The sequence below is a fragment of the Crinia signifera genome, chromosome 12 (assembly GCF_055691185.1).
Source record: "Crinia signifera chromosome 12, ASM5569118v1, whole genome shotgun sequence".
Taxonomy (NCBI): Eukaryota; Metazoa; Chordata; class Amphibia; order Anura; family Myobatrachidae; genus Crinia; species Crinia signifera.
The window spans coordinates 72,369,068-72,379,388 of record NC_139228.1 but is presented as its reverse complement, the minus strand read 5'-3'; the positions used below and the strand labels follow the sequence as shown (position 1 = coordinate 72,379,388).

The window sequence follows — 10,321 nt, the reverse complement described above, 5'->3', positions numbered from 1 at the left end:
TAGAATAGTGTGGCGAGCGCAGTGAGCCACCGAGCCCGAAGCGTGGCGAGGGGACGCGGACACCTGTGAAGCCCGCAAGGGCACGCGGATACCTGTGAAGGTGTCCGCGTGCGCTCGCCACGCTTCGGGCTCGGTGGCTCGCTGCGCTCGCCACACTATTCTATTCTCACTCCACGCCCTAGTGGATAGTAGGGCATGAAAAGGTCGGAGGACGCGTACCGCCGCCCCTCGCGGGCTCGCTGCGCTCGCCACGCTTCGGGTTCACGTTGATTGCCACGCTTCACGCTAAGGGGATAGTGGGGTAATGATGAATAATGAAACAGATAGCAAATCGCATGCGATATCGCATGCAAATCGCAAGTACCCAAAATCGGGCGCCCAGATAACTCACAAGTACCGTCAACAGTAACCAGAACCCAAATGTGAATCTAGAGGCCAGCAACAGAATGAGCTCCAATACCATTTGCATAATCTTCCTAAAAGCAGCCTCAAAGCAATCTGTACACAATAACAAGTTTCATACAACATAACATTTTTATTTTATACTCGTATAATCCAGCAAGAGTTGTAAATGGCAAAGCTATTTTGAATCATCGGTAATCACAGAAAGTTTTTGCAAATTGAAATAAAAACTCCATCCCTTTTGTTTTAGAAATCTTATTTTCTAGCTGATACCAACACGGTGTGATCATCCTTATATATTTTGTTTATGATTTATGGCTAAGACATAATACTCCAGTTTCTTGGCAGCATGAATGTATTATGTAATAAAAGATTTCGATCAACAAGCAGTGAGGGATCCCTAAAATCCTGACAAGTTTATTTTAAAATTAAATTGTTAAAAGTCACCTGAATTTTGTAGAATATTTCAAACATAAAGCAGCAGAAATATCAAAGTTCAAGCCAGAGTGTTAAGTCGAGGCAGACATTTTGTGAGCCAATCGATAAATGAACCAATCAAACTGTAGCAAATAGTCATGTGATATGATCAGGTTTTGTGACCTAGTGCTAGCTGTAGTTCCTGCTTAATTATAGACTCCCTATGCGTGAACATTGGTTCAGCCTACAAAATGGCTGCCTCCAATGCAGGTGTCAGCTGTATAAAATGGTGTCAGCTTTAAAGTAGCAATCAACATTAAAATAAAAAGTGGTGCACATCCTTCTATGAAGTGGTAATCAATAAACGCTAATAAAAAGAAATCAGAATTTTACAAATCATCAAACAAAAAAAAAAATTAGTGAATTAAAACTTAGAACAAGTTATTGTCATTAAGAGAATAAATGTGTAGTTTGTTGTAAAACTTTCCCAATGATCACTAGATCTAGTGTCATAATCAAAGCTATTTAGTCAAGTATAACAATGCCCCTTAGCAACCAATCACATCATGTTGGGGAGTTCAGTCACAGTACTTGTATTGTTTTGTTTCCGGCAAGGGGGGGGGTCTTTGACCCTCTGCTGTTAAAGGGGTTCAGAGTCCCCAGCACACACTAGAGCACTCCGTGCTTTGGTTTGCAGTTTGACGGTTTGTCATTGTCATCACTACACACTCATCTAGATGTTCCGGGATTTAATGTGACCGGCCGTCATAGAGCGAAATCCTACAAGTCTTTGTTCAACTCAAACGGAAGAGCGACCATGCTGAGGGCTAAATGAAAGTGGGGGCAGCAGCTGCAGGTGGCGAAATGCAGGGAGCATCAACATCATCAACTCCCTCACTACCGCCCTCTGCAGGAACAGTCAGTTTTGCTAGAAGTTGTCAGTTCACTCTAGGCAGACCTTATCCATTGCCCGCAGGATGCTGGAAGACAGAAAGGGAGAGTGAATGAGGGTCTGTACTTCCGTTATCTCTAATAATCACAGAATCGTTAATAATCATTGCTTGCTTGTACAGGATTCTACTGTACAGGGCGTCTGGAAAGTATTCACAGCGCCTTACTTTTTAAACATTTTGTTATGTTACAGCCTTAATCCAAAACTGAATACATTCAAATTCTACACACAGTACCCCATATAATGACAATGCGAAAGACAGTTTTTTTGGGGGAGATTTTTGAAAATGTATTAAAAATAAAAAACTAAGAAATCACATATACATAAAGTACTGATCTGGCTGGGCACTTATTATTTTAAAGTGGCAATCATGACAAAATTAATCTGGCTGTCCAGTGTAAATGATTGCCGCTTAAAAAAAAAAAAAAAAATTAATTAGAGGAAAACTCTTCCAAAATCTCTCACTTTCCTGATGCTCACACCCCATTACATTTGGCCCCATGGTATGATTTGTTCCTTGGGGAGAGACCCACTGAAATATCTTAATGCATGAATAGGTCACAACTAGGACTGCACCAACGTGGAACACTCAAACATGACCGCAGCTTGTTACATAAGTCTGTGTCATATTGTTTTAGTAGAGAGAACACAGATTCACATTTCAAGGGTCCGATTCAGCACGGATTGCTAATTAGAGAAATTTAAAATTGTTTAATTATCGAATAACTGCAAATGCGTAACATACACATTGCGCATGCACGAGGGGAAATGGCAACAGAAATTGCGTACGGATCGCTAACACAAAGGGTTCCGGAGCTGGACTGACAGATAGTTGGAGTTTCTAGGTGGAAACCTGCCGTTTCCTGGGTGTGTCAGAAAAAACACAGGCATGTCTCAGGCGGTTTCAGGGTGGTTCTCTGGTGCCAGCGACGGCCTTATTCACCCCCGTGTCAGTCGCAGATTTGTGGCAGCCTCAGGCTTACTTAGAGAAGTCTCTTCAATGTTCTGGGAATTGCATATGATCTGTGAGTGGATAGCCATCGCAATCCATTAGTAAAGTTGCGTGGGGCGTTTCCTCTTGTCTGAGTGGCAGCGACCTACTCTCAGTCATCTGCAAATTCTCCAGTTCAGATCCATGCTGACTGCGCTGTGTCAGGCTCTCAGAAGTGAGAGACACAGTATGCATCCTTACCGGCCCTGTCTGACCAATCATATGCTGGATGCACATAAGATACTGTAGATGTTTACCTGTCGACTGGGTATCCCGACTCGCACATATTCACCAGCTTGTACAGCTCCCTCATGGCGTATTCATACTGTAACGGCAATAATATCATTAGTGAGCTTTCAGGTGACGCATACACACATCGCCGCTTTCAACTTAACCCTTTGAGTTCCAACATCCCTGTGAGCGATGCGCAAAATATCAGCTAAAAATGCCGGCGTCGCTCACATTTGTTATATAAAGTCAAATAAAAAATGTTGTGTAAAAAAAAAAAAAAGTATTGTATTTCCTATATAAGGTAACACTACCGGTCATTACGATGAATACAAATGTTTGCTCGCCAATTTTCACACCTATTTTGACAAATTCACTTGGCGTTTAAAGGGTTCAATCTGACAGAGCGTAATCATTTAAGTACAATCCAGTGGTAATTTATAATGCATTACCTAGATGGAGAAGCCGTCTCTTGTTGTGGCTCTCTGCTGTAATGGAGCTATATTGGGGTGTTACGTATGGCTGCGCTAATACTCCCCACAGTGTAGGCAACGCAAGGACGAAGGTCATTAACCTGCACTTCCAAAGCAGTAACCATGAGGATTCCCTGTGTGTTAAGCGATTAGCTGCCTTACGCGACCGATTGTATTTGTATTGGTGATTCTGCTGTGTACCGCCATTGACTATAGGGAAAATCCAACCTCTTTTCTTGATGTGCAACATCTGTCATTGATCACAAATTCCACTACTGATAGTCCGCGTATATATCACCAGTTGTCAGAATTCAATAACGTTTCAGTCCATTTTACACAACGTTGGTCACAAACGTTCAACTTAAGAACTCTCTTAAATACTCTGCAGTCTACCAGTTGTACAGAATGAAAAAACGAAATCTTCTCAAAAGACCTGATATGGCACGATGATTTAATGTGGCAGCAATCCTATATTAAAAAAAAAACGCCGCCCGCACATTTACATACTGGTCGGGGTGGCAGAACAGAGCCAGGTGCGGGCGGGAGCGGCAGAGCACATACTCGGCGGTGCGGCCGGGAGCGGGCTGTGCTGCACAGCAGAGTCGTGAGCAGGCGGGAGCATGGAATCCCTGTGTGAGGCCGGAACTTGAGAGCGGGGGTGCAGCCGGTGGGCTGCGCAGCGTGACCTCTGACCACGTCACACTGCAGAGCTGCACAGCAGGGATGGGAGCAGCTCTGCAGGGTGCACATGCGCAGTCTAATCCCAAAATCCCGGGATTGGAGACTCAAATCCCGGCAAATTTGGGGCCGAATCCTGTGATTCCGATCCCGGGATTGGCCACCCTAGTCAGCGGCTATCTTCGCTGTTTAGTGAGCCTTGCAGTAACAGGTCCTCAGTTCAATGTAACTTATGCTTAAACTATGGGGGGAATGATGAATGTGTACATAGACGGTGCAATGATGTGAACCCTGTAGTTACTGGGTAGCTCAATGGACAAAAACATAATTTAAAATATAATCTTGAGTTCTAACCTATAAACTAGGTAGGAGTATTGAGTACAAGCAGTTGCCGTACTTTCATTTCCTTTTCCGCCCATCACTTGTGGTTTTTAATGGATCTAATACACTTTTAAATGTATGACAAACGAGCGTCCATACTGCATATTGTGAGCCCCACATCGCTACGTGCCCGCAGCGCAGACACACACTTTCCACTAGCGTTCAAATGTTAAACTATTGACAACAAAAAGATCAGACAACAAGCAGCCCTGCATGGTACATGTGGCCACATAGAGCTGAGGGTGGCGGGGCGCGGTGTGCAGCGTTATTTCTATGCACTGAAGGCTACAATGATTTACCCGCGGGTTGTGCCAGTTGAAGCACTTGGCCTTGAAGTACTCGACAGCTGTGAGGTAACATGACAGGTCATTGATAAGGAGTTGGTCACTGTAGATCTCTTCGGTCATCTCGTCTGAGTTTGTCACCATGGAGACAATCTTCTTCATTGAATCTTTAATCTCTTTTTTGGCCTGTGAGGGGTATAGAAATGAACATGAGCCCATTTAGGTCACCAACAGCTGGGAGACCATGTACACACTGGACTAATTGGGGTACCTGGATTGTGTGTGTGTGTGGGTGAGAGAGAGACTTGGATGTAAATAAGTGTAGGCCCTGACAATGCAATACAACGTCCCACCATGTTACCACAAACAACCAGGCCTGGTACGGGCCTAGGGGTGGCACATTTTATGGGTGGCTGCAGGCAGCATTGGGAACGGATGGCTGAGCCTGCAGCAGTGTGCCCGAGCGGAGACGAGTGATGTGCAGCACCACCTCCGTCATGATCGGCGATGCCACTTGTCATTCGCCGCTGCCCGCTCGGAGTCGGCATTCTGCAGCTGCACATGTATGATTGCGGTCCCGCCGCGGTGACATCCCCGTCCGGTCCTTGAGGTTCCAGCTGATGCTGAGCCACTGCCCCCCGCCCGCTATTGGCTGCTGTGTCAATGGGTGTGCAGGGTGGGCGTCATAGTGTGTGTTCCTCAGCTCCAGGCTCTCCCTCCCCCTGACCGCCTGAGTCCATTTCACTACAGAATTTAAAAAAGGTGCGTACTGCTGTGGCTGAGATATATACATATATATCTCAAACTTCATTCTGAACGATGAATATGTTAAAATGGGGGGGGGGGGGAAAGTGTTGTGCCTAGGGGCGGCCTGGACCCTAAATTCGGCCCTAGGCGTTCACAGTGTGGATATGGAGTAGGAGAACCGCCCCTGTACGGACAGCCAATCAGATGCATTTTCCCACAAAATAAATCACAGACTTGGGGGGTGATTCAGTAATGATCGTTCTGATGCATGCATGTACTCGCCGAGCCGTTTGACACAGAGGCAGGCGGGGGTGGACACCCTGGGCCGGAGCAGGGGGAACGCCGACTGTTTTATGGGCATCTCTATAAAAACGCTGGGAGTTCCCCTGGGAGCACAGGTGGACCAATGACAACATGTGACATCAGCCGACTCTCTCCCTTTTTGGCAGAATCTGACGGAAATAAAAGTCAGTTTAAACGGACGTTCGGCCGGGCGGCATTTAGTACTGAATCGGGCCCTTGGTGTAAATCATAGTGAGCTACTGGGTCACTTATTGTGTGATTTTACAGAACCGTGATCTTTGCTTTTCATTACTAGATCTACTGGAGAAAGGGAAAATTAGAATTGGAATTGACCATTTACGACGCCTTTTATCTCGTGCACCAGTGTATTGGACAACACCTGTAGTGAGCAGCGGAACTTACGTCTTGGAACGATTCTATCCTTTGCAAAATATGTTTTGCTTTCACTCCGTCATTGGTAGCCATTAATCTTCTCTTCAGGATGGCCATGGGAACATCTGGGCTTGGTACCAGATCCATCTGTTTAACGGGCTCCAAGAACACGCGAGGGGCCACTGTTTTACCACTGCCCTGGAACTGTCTCACCTTCAACTGCGAGATGGTCTGCAGAGGCAAAAACCGACGTGGGTTAACATTGCAGCACTGATGTACCATGCAGATTGAAGGCTCATTGATAGAATGCAAGTACAACATATAGGATTTATGGTACAAAGCTTTTATAAAGCCAACGTCTTATTAAAATAAGGATTATTTTGGGGCGGAGCTTTAGGTCACCAAGGTCTCCACCTAACTACAGTTCCCAGCATGCCCTGCCAGGTCTGTGATAACATAACTAGGGAACTGTATAGGAATCAAACGGCCCTGAAATTAAATATAATCTGTTGGAAGACTCACCCTGTTTCCATACTGCATCACATGACTCGAATTTGTGTGTTTCTTAACCAATTGGAATTGTTTGTGTATCGTTTCCTTTGCCAAGTCCTCCTAGAAAGACAATTGAGAACATTTGTATTGTGTAATGATCACTTCGTGTGCAGGACATAGCTGGATACATGCATAGCATTGTATTAGAAAGGACTACGCGTTTCACACTATGAGGCACAGGACCACAGGTGCGGCTGCAGCATAGTCCAAAATTCAAGCAGGGAAGACACACCCACTGCCAGTGAGTACAAGCCGACAATGTCTGGCACTGTTTAAGGATGGCAGTTGGTATGGCTCTTGTATTTGAATTGTGGATTGCACTAAAGCACCACCTCTGGCCCTGTGCCTTGAAGTGCGAAACGCATTGAGCCATTTCTAAAACAATGTTTGCCAGTGGCAAGATCACAACTTTCTAAACTCACCATATCAGAGTCCTCCATCCAGCTGACACTGTACAGGTCTCCTAGATAAGTATCTCTCTCTTCATCATAATAACAGGCATAGGAGGACTCGTGGGGGTTGGCGGCTGTCGTTGCATAGACTGCAAATACATAAATGTACATTAACCAGACAAGCTTTTAGAATGAGAGACAATAAAATATCACAGACTGGCTAAGATTACTTCAGGTGGAATAATAATTGTTCAGCCTACAAATATCTGCTTTCGCTATAACTCGCTTTCAAAACACAAAATGTCTGCCTCTAGTGTACAATAGATTAAGAATACAAAATGGCTGCCACCATGAAAAGTGCCAAATGAAAGTTTTAGCTAGTGCGCTTGACTGAAGTATTTCAATGACCAATGTTCTTTAGCGACCGTTTGTCCCTAACTTTCCGAGACACTTGAAAGTCTTAAATGTTTTTGCTTGGAAATTTTTTACCTTAGAACCTTTTGTGTCAATAAATTTGCTGATTTTCCGCACATTAGATGCAATTCTCACCATCTTCTTTATTCTCTTTTAGCTTATTGAAAAAGCTTTATTTACAATGAAAAACACACAAATGTACCTCAGAAATCGTATTCACTAAGCATGATGGGATTAGTTATACCGAAAGTCCCCCAACTACAGGCCCTTATTCAGATCTGATCGCAGTACAAATTTGTTTGGAAAATGGGCAAAACCATGTCCGCTGCAGGTGGGGCAGATGTAACGTGAAGTGAGAGTTAAATTTGGGTGGGGTGTGTTGAAACTGAAATCTAAATTGCAGTGTAAAAATAATGCAGCCAGTATTTACCCTGCACAGAAACAAAATAACTCGCACAAATGTAACTCTCTCTGCACATGTTACATCTGCCCCACCTGCAGTGCACATGGTTTTGCCCATTTTCCAAACAAATTTGTACTGCGATCAGATCTGAATAAAGGCCACAGTGTAGTGTGAGTTCTGCTTACTATTATTAAAATATGAGCCCCCTTTCACACCTGCAACCTCAAGGGTTTCGCTCTGTTCTCATGCGTCAACGTTTTGCTTGTGTTGCACTTTTGTCGCTGTCAATCAATTTTTTCCCTTTTGACTGTCGGACTTTTGGTGTGGCCCTATGGACTGTCTAATTAGACATTGTCTGTGAGGTATATCCCACCTCCTTTGCACCTGTGAGTTCACTAGTCCCTAATAAATGGATAGGCTTAACTGCTTTGAAAACAGATTCAGAGAACAAAATGGCTGCCTCAGCTGTTTTGAAGGTCTCAGTTCCTAGATTATCATTGTTTGCCTGCAGTAAACACATCGGTTCTTATGTTTTACTGCAGAACAGTTTACAGACTGAGGCATTGCAAAATACAGGGCTTGTAACATGATGTGGTAAAAATGAGGATCAGGGCGCAGCTGACACATGATCCGGTCAATTGCGTGACTACGAACCACGGCTGGTCACAAGGCCTGTCTCTTATTATTACACGGTCACGAGGAGCCTACGCGGGTTTCAGTTCTGCGTTCTTTTATTGTAGAAGCAGGTGATAAACACATTATACAAAAAGTACTGACGTGTGGCTTTCGGTGCCGATTTACACGGGGAAGTGAAAGAAGAAAAGCAGCGCGTCACAAAGACATGACACGACTCGCATCGCCACGTCCCTGCTTACTGGATGGAGAAACGAGCTGACATAAATCACCTCAGGACTTACCGTTAATGTTGTTGGGCAGATGGTTCATCATGGAACCAGACTCGCAGGCCTCAATATACAGAACCATCTGCAGGTGAATAATAAAACGTCATTTCTCAGAGTCATCGCCGCTGTAAAGTCCAATACATGAATAAAAGTCTAAAATAGCTGCAAAAAAGTGACAAAATGGAGGCTAAAGGGCCTGATTCAGGCCTGGTCGCTCATCTGCAAAGTTGCAGACTACTGTGTAGATGGCCGCTGCCCAGAAACACAGAGACTCGCCCGTGTGAGGTAATTATGAATGGAACCATCTAATGATCTTTCTGTGCAAATGTGCGCAACTGTGACCCTTCCCCAACTGTGTGACCGAGACCGGTTGATCGAGGCCGGAGCTGACATCACAGACCCTCCGTTAAAACGCCTGGGCATGTCTAAATTTTTACCGACGCTCTCAGAGAACAACCAGTCACCACCCTACAAACATGACTTTGTGTCAGTCAAATTGCGACAGGATTGTGATTAGATCCATTTGCTATTTCTGTGGCTTTTTGAGCTCGTGCATGCGCGCTGCAATCGGTACACAGGTGCAGTCATTCGATAATCAAATAAATTGCAAATTCTCACAACAGCAATCAACTCTGAATCAGTCCCAAGGGACAAAATCTAGGGAAACAGGCCACAGACAGTTTCAATTGGCGTAACTGGCACCTTGCATAATTTTGTATAATCTGTGACTTCATAGCAATTCCCCTGCTACAGAAATACTTATCCCAAGTATAATAAAAGATGCTAAACTGAGGAGAAAGTAGTAAAACTGTGTACGAGCACAGGCCTGTATTTACTGGTTGTCACAGCAACACAGGCCGAGGAGGCCATCTTACCTGTTTGTACTTCTTGTTGTCATACATGTATTGAATGGTCTCATTCAGGTCTTTCACGCTAAGCTGTAACAGAACACATGTCCCAAATTATTTGGACGGTCTCAAACACTCAAATGAATTATAGGAGAAGAGTGTTCAAACTTATTCTGGGCGCTCCGGTTTCCTCCCACAATCCAAAACTATACCGATAGGTTAATTGGCTCCCAACAAAATTTAACCCTAGAATGTCTGTGTGTGCATGTATATGTGGTAGGGAATATAGATTGTAAGCTCCACTGGGGCAGAGACTGATGTGAGTGTTAAATATTCTCTGTAAAGTGCTGCGGAATATGTGTGCGCTTTATAAACAGTAAAAAATAATGCTACATAACTGCATATCATTGCATTTATTTTTATGTACAGGTCCTGCGTGATCGACCTCTAACCCCCTCAGCATGATTAACATACTGCAGCGTTTGTGGGGCGGGGGGCTCATGCTACAAAACAGGAGGTGTGCTGATCCCATTTCGTAGGTGTTCCAAGTCAAGGTACCGAGTCCATCACAAGCGCAAGGCC

At 44.5% G+C, this 10,321-nt stretch overlaps 1 protein-coding gene across 1 annotated transcript in view; it reads right to left on the bottom strand.

Moving 5' to 3' along the window:
• Positions 1 to 515: 515 nt before the first annotated feature.
• Positions 516 to 10,321, bottom strand: part of LGMN (legumain) — a 29,299-nt gene continuing 19,493 nt past the window's right edge. The window contains exons 7-14 of the mRNA XM_083167599.1: positions 9,767 to 9,829; positions 8,907 to 8,973; positions 7,203 to 7,321; positions 6,751 to 6,840; positions 6,259 to 6,459; positions 4,822 to 4,992; positions 3,020 to 3,087; positions 516 to 1,799 (exon numbers count right to left, since the gene is read on the bottom strand). Coding sequence (XP_083023725.1) covers positions 1,763 to 1,799; positions 3,020 to 3,087; positions 4,822 to 4,992; positions 6,259 to 6,459; positions 6,751 to 6,840; positions 7,203 to 7,321; positions 8,907 to 8,973; positions 9,767 to 9,829 — 816 coding nt within the window. The 3' untranslated portion in view covers positions 516 to 1,762. The remainder of the gene's footprint in view (positions 1,800 to 3,019; positions 3,088 to 4,821; positions 4,993 to 6,258; positions 6,460 to 6,750; positions 6,841 to 7,202; positions 7,322 to 8,906; positions 8,974 to 9,766; positions 9,830 to 10,321) is intronic.